Raw genomic sequence first — 21,432 nt, forward strand, 5'->3', positions numbered from 1 at the left:
CCATCTCATCTGTCCTAGGTAAAGGATGGGCATCAGTCTTTGTGACTGCATTTAGAGCTCTATAGCCCACACATAATCTCAACTCCTTGGATCCTGCCTTTGGCACTAGTACAACTGGACTAGACCATGGATTTGTAGATGGCTCTATTACCCAGAGATCAAGCATCTCGTTGACCTCTTCTTTATGTGGGCACTTACATAGTCTGACATCCTGTAACCTCTGCTTTTAACAGGTAAACGGTCACCAATGAGAATATCATGCTGGCCCCAAGGGGTCAAGCCTGATGATTGTTAAATCAGTTTTCTCCTTGGTTTTCACTGAGATTTGCACTCCTCCCATTCCAGTGTCAGATTAGAAGAGAGATGGACTCATTCTATCTTCCCGTCTAAAAGTTGTCCCCTGAGGAGATCAGGTAGAGGTTCACTCTCTCCTCCTCTTCCTGAGCAGAAGCTGGAAGCAAAGCTCCCATTTCTGGTCTTGAGATCTAGACTTTTAGACGGTTGGTGTGAAAGACCCTGGGGGCCTCCTTAGGACACATTTGAACGTAATTGTAATGCTGGAAATGCATTGGAGAGACAGGGCCTCCCTATCCTTATCCTTTATTGCCTTTTCGTGTATGTTCTGTGTTTCCTGCCCAGGAGTCTATGTGGGACTCTTCCTCTTTTTGGTTTGGTGTACAGACCCTTGGGATGCCCTTATGGCACCCATCGGTGGGGGTACAACCATATACCCCTAGTGTATTTTTTGGGCACAGAGTGTGGCCCACAGAGCAGGTTATGGGCTGTTGGCAGCTCCATGCTGAATTCGACAGGTGCTCTGAGTATCCTCCATTTTGGGATACCGAGGCCCTGTCATTGGAATCAGTTGATTGATAGGAGACAAGATGGCCTTTGTGGCCTCTGGCTTTCTATTGCCTGTTACCTTGTTTTTCCCAAAGTCCTGGGAAGCCCTGATTCTGTCCCTTCCCCCTGACTGACTGTTGCTTGGAAGTTCCATATATGGTATTGTGGGGGGAGTCCAGGCCAGACTGGCTGGAGCCTTCCTAGTGACTGTATGTTGTGGGTACACCCTTAGGGTGGGACATTGGTGAACGGATTGTGTGACCAATATGCACTTCTTGTTATGGGTGTCTAGCTTCTGGTATGTGACAAAAACACTGGGACAGCCCTGCCAGAAACTGGTATGAATGCACTGTGGAATGCTGAATGGCTGGGTACTTGTCCCAATACACATTCCTTGTGAGTGTCTGAGAGGGAGGAGGATGGCCTGAATGCACTGTGAGCCTGATTGGCTGCCTGACTGCTGAATGCCCTTTTGGGCTATTGGTTGACGGAGTGTGGCCCAGCAGAATGAATGAGCCCAAACAGTAAATCTGGGGGCCTCTCACTGCTAGAAATCATTCAAAATCTGAATTTGATGCTTAACCTTGAAGCCCGCTGAAGAATTATTGCTGCTGCTGTCCTTCGCTAATCTGAAAGCTGTGTGACTGTCGAACTGATCCAAGAGAGGACCAGGCAAGGAGACCTCTTCCCGAGCTACAAGGGACCAATCGTCTACCAGCTGATCTTTGCCAAAGCTCCCTGGATGTCTGACCCTCTGCCGACCAGAGACTGGGACCGCCGCGGAATGAAGCGAGGCGACCGGATAGAAGTCCATCGCAGACCGGAGCCACAGTGCTCCTTTGCCTAAGAAAATTTGATCCAAGGACTCCCTTGCTCATCATTGTCGACCACTTTCGTCCTGCTGGAGAAAGTCAAGGCCGCCGACGACCGAGGAGAATCTCCCGGTGGGTTTCCCGCCACCCGAAGACCTCAGAAGCCGACGATGGTACTAAAGCCAGCCGTGGTTACGTATTCCAGACGAAGACCCGACGCCCTTGCTGGGCCAAAGTTCTTCATTGACCCTTTGCGGCAACAAACACACGTCACTGAGGGGCACTGCACGCCTCCGCTTGCAGGACGTTTTCGACCAATCGTCAGCGAGCACCGCAAGAACCGAAGCTACTACTGTGTTCACCCTTTTTCTTCACTGACTCTCGACAACCCGTGGCTCCTGCCTTAAAGGGAGTGCACTCAAAAAGGGCCCGTCGAAGACTCATCTAAGAACCGGTACTTTCGGGTCGTGGAACCTTTTAGAAGGACTTAAGACTATATTGAGCATAAATGGACTGGAATTGTCAATATTCTTTATGTACAGGTTGCCCAGGTGGGGGGCGGGGATCCTTGCACAGAACTGTCTCTACGTAACGGGAGTCAGTATTCTGCCATTGCTCGATTTAACTTGCATTCTTTCTGTGGTCTATCCTTGATTCATCTTAAAATCTGATTTGTGTGCCATTTGAACTTTTAGCAGTTGATGCCTTTCAAAGGAATCGATGTAGACCAGTATATATTTGCCATTATAGTGTTGCCAGAGTGCGAAGTGTTATTGTGTATATAATCTTGAACCTAATTTATATAGAAGACTGTGTTTTCACTAACCTAGTGTTTGGACATTCTTTTGTAGGTGCTTGGGGACTACACTGTACTTAAGAACCAGCCTGCATCACCTCCTGAGAGCTTAAGCCTTGGTTGCTCAACCAAGATACCATAATAGAGAATCTTGGCTGGGGTGCTTTGTGCCTCTGCATACACAGGAGTACAGACGCCCCCCCCCCCGATGCTTTACAGTAGTGCATCTTTCATAATGGGCAATGTTTGTGTGAATCTCATATGGAAGTTCGATTTGCGGTTCTCTGGTTCCCCAGTGGTAGCTTCTGTGATGGTTGCACGTTATTGACCCAGGTTGTAAGCATTGAATGTGCTGCTTGAAATATGTATATTTAAACCTATACAGACTGCCAACAATAGATCCTTGGATGTCAACCTGTCACTAGACTAAAACTTCCAGATGTGCCGATCTAGCACATATATAGACGCCTATCTGTTACATAGCTGTGCAACCTGCATCTCAATAAATGTTGGAAAATCAATTCTAATAAGTAACAAATGCTCATTTATTTCCTTAGAAGTTCTCTCTAAAGAATATCTGCAACTGCAGTCTGAAGGAGCTTTGTGTATCACTGGGGGCCCTGTACAGGCACGGCATCCAAGACAGGTATGTGTTAAGTCACCGAGGTGTGAAGGTGCACAATCTCAACACTGTAGCCATCAACTTGTAATTTGTATGTCCCCTTTCTATAAAGGGGTTCTGGGAAAACCTGTGACGTTTCGCCGGTCATATGTTCAGTAATGAAATTTGGTATAATGGTTGTTGATGGAGGATTGAGAAGGTAAAGCCGTTCTTCATGTGACTTCTTACCGGTTATAACCTCCAAAAGTAAAGCAATGCAAAAGCAGCTCAGACTTTCCTTCAGGTGAAAAGCTATAGTGCATTTTGCAATTACATTCTTTTTCAGTGGATATGTAGGCCTTGGTGGGGGGGGGCAGTATCGGTAATCGAGCAGGTGTGTAATATTGGTACGGGAGTTGGGATAACTTGATGAGTTGAGGTTTTTCTTCCATCTATCAACGATTGCTAGAAAATGTGCCCACCACCTTTGCCCCTTTGGGAAAGGGTGTGATGTCTTGCTCATGCATGATTACATGCAGAACCAAAAAGCATTGAGGGAGTTTGGTTTCCGAGTGCAATGCTCAAGTGAAGTGATTGCCCATTCTCAACCAAGGCGCATCTTCATGACCCCTTTTTTCCCTGTTCATGAATAAGTCCCGCGTCTCTTGTAATTGTTGTATGTACAAGCAATGTATGAACTTTACCTGAACATTTGTCCCTTTCCCCAGAGCATGTAATGCCAGTGTGAGATGGCCTGTCCTCTGCACCCCAGTTTTTCAAAACCTAGTCTGTTTCGATGTTTTCTTCCTGCTCCAAGCGGTTGGGTGTTTTTTTGGGAGGTATTTTGGTTGCTTCACATTTTGCCTTTTGAGAGACGCGACTCACGGCAGTAACATGGAATCACTGCCCAAGAAAGAGTCCACCTAATGCGAAATGGCCCTAAATTGTGCAGGTTATATTGTTGGACTATTTGGCAGCCATTCTGCTCAAAAGAAATGTGCAAGTAGACAGTGCCTTCAGAATTTTAATGGACACGTCTATTTGATCTCGAGGGACATGAACTTGTTTTGGTTTCAGACTCTCTTGATCTGCTGTTAATTGAGTGCCCTTTGCTGCTTTTCCCCACCCTTGAATAGCCCTGCTTAGTTATTTTTAGTATCGCGAGAACGAATTGCATGAATATCTTGAAGGATTACTATCACCACCAGTGGCTTAATGCTGTTAGTTTGAAAAAGGCAACTTCTGATTGGTGCTAAAATTAGCAACGCTGGGTTTACCGCCACAGGTAAATGCTTTAATGCAGGTGGTAAGTGCCAGACCACTATTGATACCTATTACAGAGAACCATTCTTCCTAAAACGACAGTTGCCTCTGAAAATGTGATCAGCTCAGGTTCTTTTTAGTAAGGAACCGAGTCAGATGATTTGGTTTGTGTGATCAACAAATCTCTGGGTGACGACAGAATTTTTTGTTGCCGACGCACTATTCATGGCTTTTCATTTTTATGTCTGTTAATTTTGCTGGTGATGGTCTCATTACTCCTAATAAGCAAGATTCAATTGTTAGGTTAGATTCGATCTTGCTTTAATTGGCTGAATTTTGCTGATTAAGCTCGGTTAGGGAGACTTCTCAAAAATGTGCTAATTCCCTCCACCTTAGAGAGCCCCATTAACTTTGCTGGATTTTGAGGACTTGATTTTTTTTTACCTGGAGAGTGAGACCCCTTTTTCCCACTCCTGTTTTAATGTGCTTTTGAACTCTTGTTTCTTTTGGTTGTGGAGTCTGACAAACTCCATAGGCATCATCTTTTACATTGTCACTCGGCACCTTCCGTGCAGTGGCACTGGGAAGTCTTTCAGATTTACAAAGGTTTAAATACCTTCTCTTGAATAAACACATACTTCCAAGAGCATTAAAATGAAATTGACTTTACTTAAATTTGTAACTTTCTAGACCCAACACACATTATCTTACAATAGGGTTCTGGAGGTGTTACCTAGTATCCCCTTTGTCTAGCTTCTCATGTAACATTTTTTGTTACCCTTTTCTCACTGAATGGCTGGTGGCAGTGGTTTCTTTTAACTACTGTGGTGTGCATTTACCGCGGGCTGCGATCGCAGCTGTAGTAAAGCACCCAAGGGTGCCATTTTTGTCAACATGGCCCTGGTCTTCTTTTTTCACCATTTCTTTGTGGAAAGATCCTTCTTGAGATTTACCCTGCACGCCAAACCAAGTTTGCTCCCATTGTTCGTTTTGCCTTTGGCAGGTTTCACAAGTGAAGCCCGCCTCTGGCTCCAGGCTGTCTGGGGTAGGCAGGGAGTGAGGGAGGTGCCGACCCTGTGCTTAGTCTCCTAGGAGACCAAATGCACTCTTTGATGATTTGGCTGACTGTCCAGCAAGAACAGTCACCATGCTGGGTGGGTGACAGCTAGGCTGGAATGAATGGGAGAGAACTGAATAAAAGGTGAGGCTTTTGGCTTGTAAGGCAGAGTCGACCACTGGACGAAGGAACCGAAGAAGAACCTGAAGAGGACGCCTGCTGCAACTCCTGGAGCGTTGGTTTACCCGGTGAAGCCCTGCTGCAGTGCCGAAACTCCAAGTTCACATAGACAGAGAAGGCCCTGCAAGGACGACTTCTCCCCTTGAGTTGGTGGGACCAATCAACTCCAAAGTAAGCCACCTGGACATGCATCTCGGAGCTGGTTGAATTTCCAGAGTTGCTGCTGGAAACCTTCTAGCCAGGGAGAGGAACACCAGATTGTGTGCGTTGCTTTTAAGGTGGCCAAGAGCTCCAGGAAGATCCTCCGGACTCCCAGGGAGCAGGACTGACCGAGCCTGAGCCCCCTCAATAGAGTGCGGGAGCCCAGAAGCAAGGAAAGTCCATCTCGACAGCCAGAAACCAGTGTTGCTATTTGTGGTAGTCGCGAGGAGCTGAAACACCGAAGTGCCACTTGTTGGAAAGATTGCTGGTTGCGAGCGGTGACCGTCACTTTGCAGTCCCCAGAAGTCCTCCCTCTTGTCCCTACTACTAATGCTCAGGAACAGTGAGATCTGCATAGCTGCACAGGAAGAGAAGTCATCTGCTGCACTTTTCCTTCAATACAAAGGTACTGTAAGTCAGAGAACATACCTCTCATTGTAGAGTTGCTTGCATCTTCTACTTCTCACAAGTTTAATCGGCTTGTGGCCCTACATTTGATTCTTTTCTTCAAAGACTTCTGAAACATTGTGCAAAGACTTTTCTACTTGCCTATCAGAAGTGCTTCATCCTATATAAGACTTTAGTCCATTGACTTTGGCTTAGCCTGTAATACTGAATGGCTCTTCTTGGGGGATCCAAAAGTATTTGCCTGCTTAAGAATATTTGTGGTCTCTTGTTGTTCTAATAACCTTTTCCTTTTATAAATGCCAACAGTAAGATATTAATGTCCCCAGCACCCTATCTATTGAAGTCACCTGAGGGTGTAGGTTGTCTGTGGGCCATCCCAAAAGGGTCTTTACTGATTTAGAAACTACGAGTGTATAGTATTGAGGTGTATTTGTTACTTTTACATTGCTCCCTCCTGAAGAAGGCTTATTATAACTGACTGATAATTAAGTAAGTTAAGTTTATTTGAATGCTTGCAACTCTGTTTAACTCCCCTACAGCTCACATTGAACCCTCTTGAGAGGAGCCTGGCTGCTCAACACCCTACCAAAACTGTGTAGTACAAGCTTATACCAAAAATTGTGTTGCCTAGTTGTTGTAGTGTTCCCAAAGGGTATTGCATACAAACTTTGCCTAAATGTAAAATTAAATTGTCCTTGTTTATATTTCAGAATCTGGTGAAGCATGAATTGGCGTAAAACATGTTCAAACCTCCTCTGAAATTTAAAGTGCAGTAGATTGCTTGATTTACTGTCGAAGTGGAAACAAAACCAAATATTCCACTAGAAACTGTAAAAAAAGAAGAAAAAAAAAGGTTTGGCCTATCAAAAATGGCTTACACACTTCTACTCCAACCCCATTAGCAGCTGTCTAAAATGACTTGTATTAGGAACTTGTGATCAGCTGGCAGAAATTGTATAGTTTGCACAGATGACTGCGTATTACTGGAGCTGTAATTTCCAGTCCTTGGAAGGCTTTATTTATTTTTGCATTTTTATTGCGCACATAGAGAGCAAGGGCATCGCGGCACTGTTACTTGTGGCAGGCTTAGTTGCATAAATTATAGAAATTGGCATAGCATACTCAAACAGAACATAATACAAGGTACATACTTTCTGACATCATCCCTATATTTGGGGATTTAGTGTACTTTTCTTTCGAAGCATTGCGTTTGGGCAGGAGTTAAGTGAAGAGCAGTTTTCATGGCTTTACGGAATGCTAAGTGGGAGATTTCTCCCCATAGGGGTGGTGGTAATGCGTTCCATTGCAGAGCTGAGGGGTAAGGGAAGCTAGCACCCCCGGCTCGGGCCCTCTTGACTCTGGGGACTGTGAGCATGTTTGCGTATTGTGTTCTGGTTGGTCTTGTGGAGACTGATAGGTGGATTCTTCCAGAGAGGTATGGTGGAGCCGTTTGGTGGATGCACTTGTGAGTGAGGGCAAGCACTTTGAAAAGGATTCTTTCTCTAACTGGGAGCCAATGTGCCTGTATCCTGGTGGCCGTGATGTGTTCCTTTTTGGGGATTCCTGTGGCTGCACGTAGAGCGTTGTTTTGTATGACCTGCAGTTTGTTCATGTTTTTGTGGAGTTACCTAAGAACAGAGCGTTGCAGTAGTCTAGTCTTGATCCTGTGGTAGCTCTGGCGATGGTGATGCAGTTGTCCTTGGATAGGAAGGGTCTGGCTGCTGTCATGAGCTTGGCATGATATGCCGCTGATGAGGCAATGGCATTGACCTGCCTTGTCATTGTTAGGTTGGAGTCAAGATAGACACCCAGTGTTTTTACTGAGCTAGCTTCGTGGATTCTAATGCGATCGATCATAAAGTGGCTGAATTTGGGGTCAAGGTTCTTGAGGGTTTCCTTTGACCCAGTCATTAATAGTTTTCTCTGTCCCAATTAAGGCAAAGCCCATTGGCTGCCATCCAGGCTTGGATAGTGTTGTAAATGTTGAGTCTTGAGTCGGTGTCATAGTCCCCGGTTACTGTGAGGAGGATCTGGGTTTCGTCAGCGTAGTTAGTGCATGAGATACCCAGGGAGTCTAGAATGAGGAAGAGGGGTCGTGTAAAGATGTTAGAGGGTGGGTGAGATGCATGATCCTTGTGAGACGCCACATAGGATGGAAGTGGGTGAGGCAGAGACCATGTCAGGGAATACTTGCATGGTCCTGCCTTGCAAGAAGGAGGTGATCCATGCCTTGCAAGAAGGTGATCCATGCGTTAGCTATAGGAGAGAATTTGGCTGTGGTGGAGAGGTGGTGGCATAAAACCTTGTGGTCCACAAGATCAAATGCCGTTGAGAAGTCTAGGAGGAGAGTGGGATTCCCAAGTCTCTTGTCATCCATTTGGTTTTTTAAGTCCAGTAAGGCAGTCTCAGTCCCGTGCCCTGGGCTGAAGCCTGACTGATGTCACCCAAGGAGTTGGTTCACCTCGATGAATTGTTGTACCTGCAAGTAGGCCACTTTGTCCAGTATTTTGAGGAGAAAGGGGACTGTCGTGATGGGCCGGTAGTTAGTGGGTGTGGAGGGTAGGTTTTTTGATGAGGGGGTGGACCCAGGCTTCCTTAAGGCAATATGGGACTGTGCCGGTAGCAAAGGAGGCGTTCACAAAGGCTGTGAGGAATGGTGTAAATTGGCTAGCGCAGTCCTTGATGAGTGTGGCTGGGCAGATGCTCCCTTTGCAATTAGAGGGTTTGATAGACTTCATGATATTAGTCATGTCACTTTCTTTGATTTCCTTGAAGGAGAATGAATTGGTGGTATCTGACTGGTGTGGTGTTACAGGGGAGGGGGACGTGATATTGAGAGTTTGCCTAGTTGCCTGAATTTTGGTTTGGAAGGTGGCAAGTTGTTGTTCATGGCTGATTGGATCTTGTCACACCAGGATTTGTCTTTAATAAAATTCTGTGGTGTAGGTGTAGGGGTCTCTAGAACTCTGAAGATGGAGAATATCTCTTTTGTTTTGGATTGGGCTTCGTGGATTCTAGTTTGAAAGGATGTGGCTTTGGCATGAGTTATGGCTTTTTTGTACTCTTTGGCTTTTGGTTTGAAGTCTTCCTCTGAGTGGGAAGTTTGCCAAAGAGTTGGGGCTGCACGTTTCTTGGATCGGAGTGTGAGGAGGTCTGAGGTGAACCAGGAATTAGTGTGGCTGGTAGGTTTGGCATTTCTAAGTTTGAGTTGTGCAATAGCTTCCACTGCTGCTTTGATGGCTGTCATAGGTGTGTGCTAGGGTTTCCGGGTCAGCCGAGAAGGGTGGGCTGAAAGCTGGTCCTGATAAAAATGGGAGTAGGTTGTCTTTAGTGAGTTGCTCGGTGCAGGGGTGGCTCTGATAATTTTTTGCTTCTGGCAGAAGGGATGCTGAAGTGTATGACCTGATGGTCGGACCAGGGGATAGTTGTGTTGGCTGTGATGGAGATGGGACAGTTGTGCTGGGCTACCCAGTCTAGGGTGCGTCCTTGTGTGTGCGTGGGTCCACTAATGGTGTTGAAGAACCCAAGGGTTTCAAGGGCAGTGTTGAGTGCCTTGGCTGCTGGGTCATAGTCCTAGGTTAAGGGCGCCTAGTAGGATGGCTTTGGTTGACTGTTTCAGGTTATCAGAGATGAGGTCAGTCAAGGCTGTTTGGAAGTCTCCTAAAGGGCCTGGTGGTCGGTAGATGAGGTGTACTGTGATGGTACACTGTTCAGAGAGGTTGATTTTGGTGAGGAGGTAGTCACTAGAGGTGTTTGTCTTTGTTTTTCTGATGGAGAGGGTGTCTTTGGCTACTAGAGCTACTCCTCCACCCAGGATGGGGCGGTCCTGTCTGATGGTGTAACATGGCAGAAGGGCAAGGGATAGCGCAGGACCTGATGCTTCGTGTAGCCAGTTATCATAAGGATATCGAGGGTGTGGGTGGTGATGAGGTCATGTATATCTAGGGCATGTGCATCAATGGATCGAGCGTTGATCAGGGAGCATTTTAGGTGCGAGCTGTTAGGGTTATTTATGGCCTTGGTGTTGGCGGGGGTAGTGTGAGGGGTTGTATCGTTGGTATTGTTACTGGGTGTCGCATCATGGGGTGGATGGGCAACATTGGTCTTGGCACTGGTGAGGGTGCTAGATGTCACTGCGGAGAGTATACTAGCAGTTTTGAGGTTAGTACCATCATACTTGGGCTGTCTGACAGGGGGCACATGTGTGATGGTAATGGGTAATAAATCATTGGGTAACCGTGGTGTTATCAACATAAGTGGCAGCATGTTGGGTAGGAGTGGGTGGTACAGTGTTAGCTAAACATACATTAATGGCATCATTCTCAACATAGGTGGCAGCATGTCGGGTAGGAGTGGGTGGTACAGTGTTGGGAGGACATGTGGTATTTGCATCATAATAGTGTATTATGTCATGGGGCATGCTAGCGGTAGCAGCTGCACCGTGGTTAGTAGTACTTGGGGTCACATCACGTGCATCAAATGGTAGGCAGGTAACGTTAGTATTCTTGGCCTTAGTGCTCTCTGGCAATGTTATAATTTGCGCGGTCAGAACTTTGACCATAGTCCTGGTGTGTACTTGGTGGGCTGTGGTTGTCCTGCACCCAATGTACTTGTTACGGTGCTGGAGGAGCGTGGGACAGCTCTGTGGCTGTGCAGCAGTGGCCCTGGATTGGAGACCCAAACGTCTATTGGGGAGATTGTGGTAGTACCCTTGGTGCGGGCCATCTGATGGTCGCAAGGTGACGGAGAAGGAGAACTTTAAAGGTGTACTGTAGACGGTCAATGACGGTATATAGTGAGCATGCGGGTCTAGGGCAGAATATGGTGTGTCCCTGGTAATAATATGGACGGGTGTGAGTGATGGACTGGTGTGAGTGGACAACAGATGCGGCGTGCAGCACATAGTCAGCGATGTGGGGCTTGGTGCTTGGGCATGTGCAAGCTACTCGCGTGGGAGATCATCTTTGAGGGGGGCCCGTGCAGCGGCCTGTCGCAGACAGACCTGTGCGTTGATAGGGTTCCTTTTATAGGCAGGCCGGCTGACGCCTTCCGGTGCAGCCTCACGAAGGAAATGGGGCTGTAGGTCCAATGAATACAGCTTTGCTGTTGCTAGGCGACGGTAGCGTTGGTCGTTGCGGCCATTTTCTGCAGGCTTTTTCGGCTCCTCGTGTCTCGGCACAGATCAGAGGCTCCCATTGCTGTCAGTTTCAGATTTTCCATTGCATCCTACTAGCACTACAACACCTTGCTTGGGCAATTGAATGCCTGTGATTTTAAACTGCAGTATACATGTGTCATGGAGTACTCTCAGTGCTACTACTACGGCCTTTTGACTTGCTGTATGATTCCCTTTTTGGAAGTCTTGCGTATGTTTTGAATGATGCTGCAAATAAAGATTTTTAAGGTCCATTCTCGTATATTTTCCAATTCCCCATGATGATGTAGTCCTCGCGCTTCTACACTTTAGAATGATCACTTAAGAATTCCATCGTTTTTCATGGATTGGAAGGTACAGCTTTACAGTTTGCATGTGCAAGTAAAGCCTGGGAATTGGAAACTGAAGTATACATGTGACATGGAGTACTGGTGGTACTTTTAAAGCATCCTTATAGAAGTCCATTACCTCTAGGCTCTTTTTGGACGCTGCCACAAATGAAATGATATCTTGCTCCCTTCTCACCTATTCTGTCTCCCCCATGGTAGCTTTCCATAGTTTGTGCTGGATTTAACTATAAGCAGTTCTTCATTAACCTTTCTACTTTCTCTAACCTCACAGTAAAACTAATGAAAAATCCTTCCAGGCTCGTCTGCTGCTGAGTTAAATACTTTTTCATTTCCACTGTATGTCCCAACAATCGATTAAATTAAGTACAAAAAAAGGGTGTCCACACGCTTTTTTGTGTGGGTAGTAATGGCTCATATTTTTGTTCCAGGGTTATGATGTCCTTTTTATCATGATCTGGTGTGATCGAGCAATAACTGATGCAGAGACGAGCTTGCTACAAAAGACTGAAAGATTCCCATTTTCAGTGCTGCAAGGAACAGATATCACTCGGAGCACAAAAAAGGTACATTGACAAGAGTGCCTTCACATGTGTATAGTGTGCTGGAATTTTTTTTTAAAGTATATCAAGTGTATTGAAGTATTTTATTGTGCAAAGTCAGGCTGGAAAAGAGCAAGTGCTTTCTCAACTGTGTGGTGTGGCAAAGTCGGACCAATAGAATGTTTGGGGTTGGATGAACACATTTAAGGATCCGAATTAAGGTTTGATAAGCAGGAGCTAAAAGCATTCTTGGTTTTCAAGCATTAACCTGTGACCAGGAGTGACCATTCAGTAACCAGGAGGTCCGCAAATCCAACTAACTTGCACATAAGATCCAAACATATAACATAGGCCTATATTTATGGCTCCATATGCTTTAAATGTTGTATAGAGGTATCAGAATGCTTATTAATAGGTTTTCACAAATGTGCAGAGTTTGGTGTGGGTGTTTGGGTGTTTGGTGTCAGTTGGCCTGTGGAGCCAAAGGTAGCGCCTAGTTGCTGTTTGTATCAAGCTAAGCTGGCTCTTCTAAACCTCAAGCGGGAGTTAAATAACTCCCAGGTACTATCGATTTTGAACCCTGGTATGTGGTCGCAAACAGAAAAGGATGTCATATCTGTCTTTGTTTGATCAAACAGTGGACATGACTCGGGTGGTTGTGTGAGAAGTAAGTGAAGAATTTAGGAACGCACTAAAGTGCAATTACAGTCAAAATGTTCTTGGAAGTATTTTTTCAAGTCAATATTGGGAATATATTTAGTTCATTGCATTCAGCTGTGGTGGTGTGTTGTGAAATGACACAAATTTCACTACGATGCCATTTCATTGGACAGCAAGAAATGTTTGCTAGTACAGTAATCATTTGATCTCGAGCAAGAATTAGAAGTCGATTGCAGTATAGTCTAACGGGATCATTTATTTGAAATCCATTGAATTTGCCATATTGACTGCACGTAACCTGCATAGACAATTATCATATGCAAATTGGTCCCAGCAGATATTTTCCCTAGGAAGGAATAAAAAATATAACCACAGTGCTTTAACGTAGCATGTAATGGTGAGCATATTGCATAGGTTAATTAGCCAAGATGACGAATAGAATATACAAAAATAACTACTCTCAAATTGTGAATGGGTCTCGGATAATGTACACGTAAAACTATATGCCTGCCTTGAAAAAGATGTTGGGTCAAAACAGGTGCTAGCAAAGCTCATTATGTTACTTTGTTAGAGCTCACCACATTCTGATTCATAAAATGACTTTTAATGACTATATTGTATGGCATTAATAGACTGCATTGTTGGGATAACTTTTCTGAAGTCTAAGGGTTTAGCAAAAGCATTCAACTGAGACAGTACAAGACTGCACTTAGTATAAGGATGTACCACCTGAGTATATGGTAACGTAGACCGAGCAGCCAGGCTCATCTTCGGAGGGAGAGAGGGCTGTAGAATCGGTACAAAGAAATTGTAATACAAATATGGTCCCGTTCGGCAATATTGTATGCAGTACCCTGTGGGAGACTGCACCAGGCTTGTCCTCTTGGCAATATGTAACCCAACCTTTTGGTATAAGCCTGTACTACACAAGTTGGTAGAGTGACTGAGCAGCCAGGCTCATCTCGGAGTCAATTTCACATTCTTAATGGCTCAATGCCTTGTAGAAATGTCATTGTATTGCCCCTTGCTCTTTGCCTTGAAGCGATTTTGTAACACTTGTGTATAGGTGCTATACAAATAAACAATATCAATTTGAGCTGTGGCAAGTATCCAAATAACACTTGCGCTCAAGGTTTCTTGATTAAACAATTATTTATTGAATAGTCCGTTTGAATAAGCCTTCTTTAGAAGATAGCAAATATGTGACCGTTGGGTAAGATTTTCACAGACCTTTCTGGGTCAACCCCAGAACATTTTGTTTTACTAGTAGGATATATTTCCTTAATCGCTCAGTGAGTGGGAACCTTTTTCCACACTCACAGAATCTTTAACTCTTTTTATGGGTGTAATTTTCTTGACTCTCCCTAGTGTCTTTTTAAAGTTATCATCTTTAACAACATGGGGCTCCACTTTCTTTTGCTAAACTTGAGAGAACTACAGTTCCCAAGGGTAGAAAGGATCCTTGGAGACCTTTTACATTTTATTCTGTGAAGCCAGCACCCCCACCTTATGTGGAGTGCCAGGGAGATGCAATATATCCCCTTTCACATTAAAACTGCAACCATTCTGCTACATGGACAAGCTTACCTTAAATGGCTGGTGGCAGTGATAACTTGTATTAATTTGGTGCACCTTTACCGCGGGCTGTGTTCGCAGCTGCAGGAAAGGCCCCTATGGGTGCTCATTTTTACCAAATTGGCCCGTCTTCTTTTTTCACCATTTTATTGTTTTTCGTCTGTTCTTGTCCCTGACATCCAGGACGGGAAATTCCTTTGTGTAATTTTTATCTTCGGCGGGAGTCCCCTGGACTCGGTATGTCTGTGAGGGCAGGAAGCGAGGGAGGAGTCCAAAACGCCACAGCCCAAAACGCCACAGCCCTTTGTCTTATGCCTTGCCTGAATGGGGACAAATCCCAGTGGGGGGGGGGGAGCTGGCTGTCCTGATTGGACAACTAGACTGCCCCTTATTGTCAAATGCAGGGAGAGAATGCAGAAGTTGTGTTGTAATTCCTGATTAAATACACTGAACCTGGAAGCTGAAGAATAGTCGACCACTGGAACTTGAACCGAAGAGGACGATGAAGGAAAAGCAGCAGAGACGATTTCCAGCAACCAGAGAGGCTGCTATGTAACCAGAGCCTGCTGCAGCCTTTCCTTCCAATTAACCTGGGGACTCCAAAAACAACAACCCTGACCCAGAGGCTGGTCAGACCCACTAGACTTAGTGGGCATCCTGGTGGATCTCCAGAGACACAAATCAAGTCCGAAAAGTCCCTTCAACAGAGTGCTGGACCTTTTTAACCACGAGAATTCAACCGCGATTTTCTGTCTTCTGTGCTCCTTGAAAAGGCGCCAAATCTGCAGAACCATGTTCAGCCGTGAAGAAAACCTTGCCTAAAGCCTCCTTCATCGATCCCTGCTGCAGTTCCTTCAGAGTTCGTTTTCAGTCACGACGACTAGGAATCCACTGACTGGGTATTGGGCTGCAGATCCTGAAGTCGTCCTGCTGCAAAATCTTCAATGCTGAGGTACTGTGTTGGCTTGGGTACATATTTACCTTAAGCCTGTTAGGATTTCTGTGTAGCTGTGGGGTGTTTTCTGTGATGAGGCCTCTCATCCAGTGCACACAGTCCCACTTCTAGAATCCTGCTAGGGTGTCTTCTGCGAAGGCCCTGGGCCCTCTACTAACCCTAGAAGTTAAGTACTCTCCTGTTTGCCGAGTTTTCCTAAGGAACTCTGACTTTTGCTACTAAAGAACCTATTCTGGCATGGTCTGTTGGTCACTAGTCCATAGTGATCCCACCCCCCACCCCCTTCTGCCACTGAGAACACTCATGCTCCAAGAACCAGGGAAAGACTTTTGAAAGGAGTGGGCCTTTTGCTTAGAAAAAGTGTTTAAACGTTACTTGTAAAGAGTTGGTTGGTAACTCTGTTACAAAAGTTCTCTTGGATGTGTGATGCACTATTCTTAAAAGTATGGTTAACATATTTTCTTCCTTAAACTGTTTAGCCATTCTAATAGAAAGTAGATGTGAAGGTATATTACTCTCCTGTGAAGAGGCTGTGCCTCTTCCCAAAAGTAATGTTGGTTTCACCAGATTAGTTCTGTTAGGATAGATGTCAAGACCGGAGGCTCACATTATGCTTCTCTTGCTTGATTCACTTTACATAGAAAGAGCTCAGCAGCAAGTTTTGATGCACCCAAAAACAGATATCTATACCTAGTCAGGGTGCAGAAAAAACATACATGAACAACATTAAAACTGAAGAAAAACAAGTATATAACTTCCAGTCCATAGTAAACAGTCACTGAGGATAGGAAACTCCATTTCCCAGAAAGCGAAGTCCAAGTTCATGATAGGTCCCCAAAACATGTAACATGAATTTTCCAATAACAGAAGGTAGACCCCTCCAAATAGGGACCAATAGTGTATCTTCCCCCTCTTTCTTTTTCTTTCGCATAGCAAGAAGAGCCGTGCATTTCATTTCGCTTCTACCTTATTGCATTCTTTTCAACAAATGCGTGTATATTTTAAGATTGGTTACAGCGCTTTATAATGCACTCGTTAGTAACGTTGTGTTAATATTTCCGAATGCTTGATTAGCGTGTTTATTGACACTATGCTTTTCGCGAGCCCATATTAATTCCCCTTGTTCAATCTCTGACGCCAGCTGCTCCTCAGTCTGGCGTCGTAGAACGTTGACCGCATCGGCGCTCTGATCCGCAATGGCCCCATAAACTTTGTTTTTGTTTCCTTTTTAAACGCTCATGTGCCTACCCCTTCTCGCAACAATGTTCCATGAGAGAGGTGGAGGCCGCGCGGAGCGTATTGTTGCAGGCACGGTAAGGCGCAAGGCCACAAGGGGGGGGGGGGCCCCTTGCTTCCTTCTCTGTGCTTGTGCTGTGTATTTGTTTTTCAACGGATTTTGCGAGCGCCGTAGTAAGTTTATACAGTAGATTAGTGCATTTCCTTGGATTTGCTTTAAAATAAAAAAAGGCATTTAATAGGATTATTCCTAACTAGCTAACAGTGGACAGTGGTTTGGAGAGAAGTTAGTCTAATCACCCACTACAAAAAAAAGTGCAAAGGAACTTTATTATGGCAGCTCAATACTCCCCTCAGGCTCATCAAGCTTGGTCCGAGGATGAGGAGGAAGTATGAGATCAATGAAGTAGCCATGGCAGACAGTTTCAAGAGGCTCTTAGGATCCTCTGTGGAAACCACCATAAGAAAGGCTGTCTGTGAAATGCTGTTGCCCATCCAGCACCGTCTGGACAGCATGGAGGAACACTTACAGGCAGCGCCTCCAATGGGGAAAAAAGAGAACCCAAAAAAGAAAGCACCTGTACACCGGCTCATAAGAGTAAGGACTCTTTGAAAACCCCTTCCCCCGAGCCAGCCAGAACAAGCCACAACTGCCATTTCGGGCGCCTTCTCCAGGCGTAAGAAAGCCTTTCTGAATAGGAAGGAGGCCCCTTCCGATAACAGACCCTCTAACCTCAAGGAAGACGCGGGTGGCAGACCCTCGAGCCCGGAGGAAGACCAGCAGGGCACTGACTACTACGATCAAGGGGAGCGCCAGTATGATGACCAGACCCCGCTGTCCTCAGAGGACAAGCAAACCGTTTGGACTAGACACTCTACCTCTGGGAATGTGGCAGTCCCCATTCCCAAGCAAACATCGAGAAACGTTCCACTCTTGAGCGAATGTTCACACCGGAAGATTTGATCCACCCAGGTTAACAGACTGGGAACTATCAAGAGCAACAGACTATATTAAGACGAGACTGTCGGCCCCTGGAGAAAAGTCGGAGCCAAGCTCTGCTCGGAGTGTCCTCGGCCAGAGTTTGCAGGGAAAGTAGCTCTGACCCCTGAACTAGACACTAAGATGATCACCTTCTAGGGAAGAACATGAAGGATCCAAAGAAAGGCATCGACCGCGGTTGGCGGTCTTGTCAAGATAAGGTCCTTGACATCACGGGACCCCTGGCTAAAATCATGGACCTGGCCGAAGAGGCCATTGACACAGGCAATCCAATTGATCCCGCTATCCTAGCAGGCTGGTCCCAAAGAGCACTTGCCTGCTAGGGAATGCCAACTGTGCCATTTCTACAGAACACAGAAAGAGCATACTCCTAAAATGTATCCTAAATTGGGGGAGCTGGCAGACTAGCCTGGACCAGCAGCTCAGGGCCTCTTATTCGGAAATCCCTTTGTCAAAGAAATATCAAAGTTCGTAGGCACCTTTACTGCCTTGGACAAGGCTCAAGCTTCTATCTAGAGTATTTTCTTCCAAAAAAATGTTGCCGGACGAGGTAGGGGTCGCTCCTCCGGCCGATACTCTTTGACAGACTCCAACATACAAGAGACCAGCACAATTCCTGGCAAGACCGCTCAGACACCTTCTTCCCATCCAGGGGACGAGGAAAAGGACGCGGCTGGAGAAGAGCGGCTAGATATCCTGCTGTTAGGCAGAATTGCATGCAGTACCCTCTGGGACCACCACATACAATTAGGACTACAGGTGTAAGCAAAACTAATTTTGGTATAAGTCTGTACTACAGTTTTATGGTAGCGAGCTGAGCAGCCAGGCTCATCTCAAGAGGGAATGTGAGCAGTACAAGGATGTTACACAGAGGTCTTACAATCACAGTGGTTCAAGAAGACACTTAAATTCATAAGTGTTTTACCAAGAAACCTTGAGTTTATTACACAATCATTTAGAAAACATTCGCTAAAATGAGGCAACTTAATATTATGTTATGTTACTTTGCATTTATATAGCGCCTTATGTACCATTGGTATGGTTGCAAGGCGCTGGTAGGTTGAACGCCCTCGGGAACCGAAGTTCAGGTCTGTAGAGAGAATAGAAAGAGTCAAAATGGTGCATGTGTGCACCGGATATGTGTGCAGCTGGTGTGGCATTCGTGTGATAGCTGCTTCTTAGCGGTAGGTGTGGTGGTTGGGAGATAAAGGAGTATGTGTTCGTGCTGGCAGGTTTTATCAGACCGATTCTGGCTGCGTTTGGCCTGAGGAGAACGCCTAAGCTGGAGGGTGAGTAACCAGCGGTGTTTAGAGTGATGGTGAGTATGAGGCAGCTGATATGAGAACAGCTATACCGAATGGTGTCATAGTATCGCTGTGTTCTAGTTGAGTGGTGGTGTATGGAAGAGAGTAAACGTGGAGATGTGGTGTGGTGGTTTACCTTGGGTGTTTGAGATCGGGCCCACTCCAATAGTTCCTTGAACTCCATTTGTTCAATGTAACCTGACTGTTTTAGGCATTATGCCCATTTCAAGCACTCAAAACTGTTCTTTTCAATGTTCTTTCAAAACGTTCCATGCACCCCCAATCATTCCAAGTAAGTTGTGGAATTCCATGCACTCCAATGCGCTCCATGCACTCCAATGCGCTCCATGCACTCCAATGCGCTCCATGCACTCCAATGCGTTCCAAGTACTCTAAACTATTTTATGCGCTCCAACCTTTTATGCACTTGAGCCGTTTATGCAATGCAATGCATCTTTCATTCGTTCTTCCACACGTTTCACCCGGTTCATCAGTTTCACCCGGTTCATCCGTTCCACTCACATAGTTAACTTGTTCCAGCACCATACTTCCGTTCCAACTACATTGTTCATTTGATCACTCCACTTCATCCATTCTCTCCACATACTTCAATCGTTTTAGTCAATATATTTGACCCATTTTGTCCGCACACTTCAACAGTTCCTTCCTCATACTTTACCAGTCGCATCTATATATCACCCTTCCTTCCACATCCATCCTCCGTTTGTGGCACCCACTAAAATGTGTGCTGCTGCAATTCATGTTTCTTCCCATTTACTACATCCATTCCTTCCAACCACTTGACCCGTTTATCCACATACATCACCCATTTGTTCCACCTTCAAGACCCGCTCCGCCTTCAAGACCAGCTCCGCCCTCAACACCCGCTCCGCATCCACACCATACTCTATATCTGCTCAGCACTCTAGATTGGCTGAGCACACCTACGTCCGATCCACTCTATTAACCACTCGCACAAACTACCTTCGCACCACACTCTTATCTGTTCCACGCTCTCATCCGCTCCAAGCACTCATTCATTTTGCGCTCTCGTCCGCTTCAGGCACTGGTCGGCTCTGTGCTTTATCCATTCTACCGATTTCATCCGCTCCCCTCACTTTGTTCATTCATCCTGCATTATAGGTTCAGCCAAAGTCACTTGTCATACGCACTCGATCCGTTCTGTGCTCCATCTGTCCCATGCGCTACACCTGTCTCGCTTACTTGAATCGTCTATTCTGTACTTTCCATTTATGCCATGCACTCAGTACATTCCATGCCGACTGTCCATCGGTCTCCTGTATTAATCTTTCCATCCTCCTCTTAGTTCATTTCGTCCATTTTGTTCCTTTCGTCCATTGGAATCATTACATCCATTTAATTGATTTCAACCACGTTACTGTTTTCGTACGATTTTATTCTTTTTATCCACTTCACTGCTTTGCTCTACTTTACTCATTCTATTCTGTTTGTCCTTTTAGTTTACATTAGCGGTTATTAGTTGTAGATTTTTTGCTTGGATCATGATGTTGTATTTGTCTCATTGTTATTTAAGCTCTAGTAGATTGGCTTAATTGAATTGTCGTTATCGGCTTTATTCTCACGTCAAACATTGGTCCTCTTGTCTATTGCATTTATTTTGTCCATTTCGTTGATTTCAGCCACTTTACTGCTCTCATACAATGGATTCTTTTCTACTTCGCAGGTTTGATCCTTTTTACTCATTCTCTTTTGTTGGTCCTGTTTTAGCTAACCAATAGAGGATAATTAGTTTTCTATTTGTCGTTTGGATCATGCTGCTGCGTTGCTATTTATGATCTAACATTTTGTAAGTCATTGAGATGCGGTTATTCAGTTTGAGTTAGTTTGAGTACGGGGACGGTTTTTAGGGGAAGAGCAAAGTTTTCAGCAATTTGCAGAAGGACATGAAGTCTTCAGTGAGGCGGATGTGGGGTGGGAGTGCGTTCCACAGTGTGGGGGCCAAGGCTGAGAATGATCCTCCTAACCTCACTTATACCAAAAAAAACACACTTCAGTATTGAACCAATAAGTTTCTGAGTAAATTAGGCTCCCCTGAAATGGGAGCAAAATGGTATTTCAGTTACTTTGTAAGGGAATAAAAGGCACAAGTTAGCAGAATGGATCACAAATGCTTTCTTCAGCAGTGCAAATAGTTTCAGTTCACCAGAGGACTCGATTCAGTTCAATAGGCCTAAACCAAACTCCTGAGGCCAGTCGTGTCTTATCTCAGAGAAAAAGGTGTCGGACTGATTGATTATATAATTGGACGACATTTTCATGGCTCAATCCCAGGATCTGGTAAAACAAGCCAGTCTTGCCATAGACCTCTTGCGCAACCTTGGTTTTCTCATCAATTGGGAGAAATCGGTTCTCCACCCCTCCAGGAACCTAGAATTCCTGGGATTCATTGTGGACACGCAAACCTCGCAACTCCGCCTGCCTACCGCCAAGATATACGTCACGCCTCGGGAAATTC

General features: G+C 45.4%; 1 protein-coding gene and 1 non-coding gene across 21 annotated transcripts in view; both read left to right on the plus strand.

Annotated features, from left to right (window-relative positions):
* SDHAF1 (succinate dehydrogenase complex assembly factor 1) overlaps positions 1 to 21,432 on the plus strand; it is a 172,136-nt gene that overhangs the window by 77,144 nt on the left and 73,560 nt on the right. For 10 of the 20 annotated variants that reach the window (XR_011280651.1, XR_011280650.1, XR_011280642.1 and 7 more), the window contains 2 exons: positions 3,009 to 3,097; positions 12,095 to 12,229. Coding sequence is in view for 5 of the 20 variants with exons in the window: in XM_069627437.1 (XP_069483538.1) it covers positions 12,095 to 12,229 (135 nt within the window). In the remaining 15 variants the exon portion in view is untranslated. The remainder of the gene's footprint in view (positions 1 to 3,008; positions 3,098 to 12,094; positions 12,230 to 21,432) is intronic. The other 10 variants (XR_011280649.1, XR_011280645.1, XM_069627437.1 and 7 more) reach the window with 3 other exon arrangements.
* Positions 3,258 to 3,349, plus strand: LOC138512417 (small nucleolar RNA SNORA47). Its single transcript, XR_011281245.1, has one exon. It is a non-coding gene; the product is annotated as a small nucleolar RNA SNORA47 (small nucleolar RNA).

Source organism: Ambystoma mexicanum, chromosome 6p (assembly GCF_040938575.1).
Source record: "Ambystoma mexicanum isolate Mex_15411 chromosome 6p, UKY_AmexF1_1, whole genome shotgun sequence".
NCBI lineage: Eukaryota > Metazoa > Chordata > Amphibia > Caudata > Ambystomatidae > Ambystoma > Ambystoma mexicanum.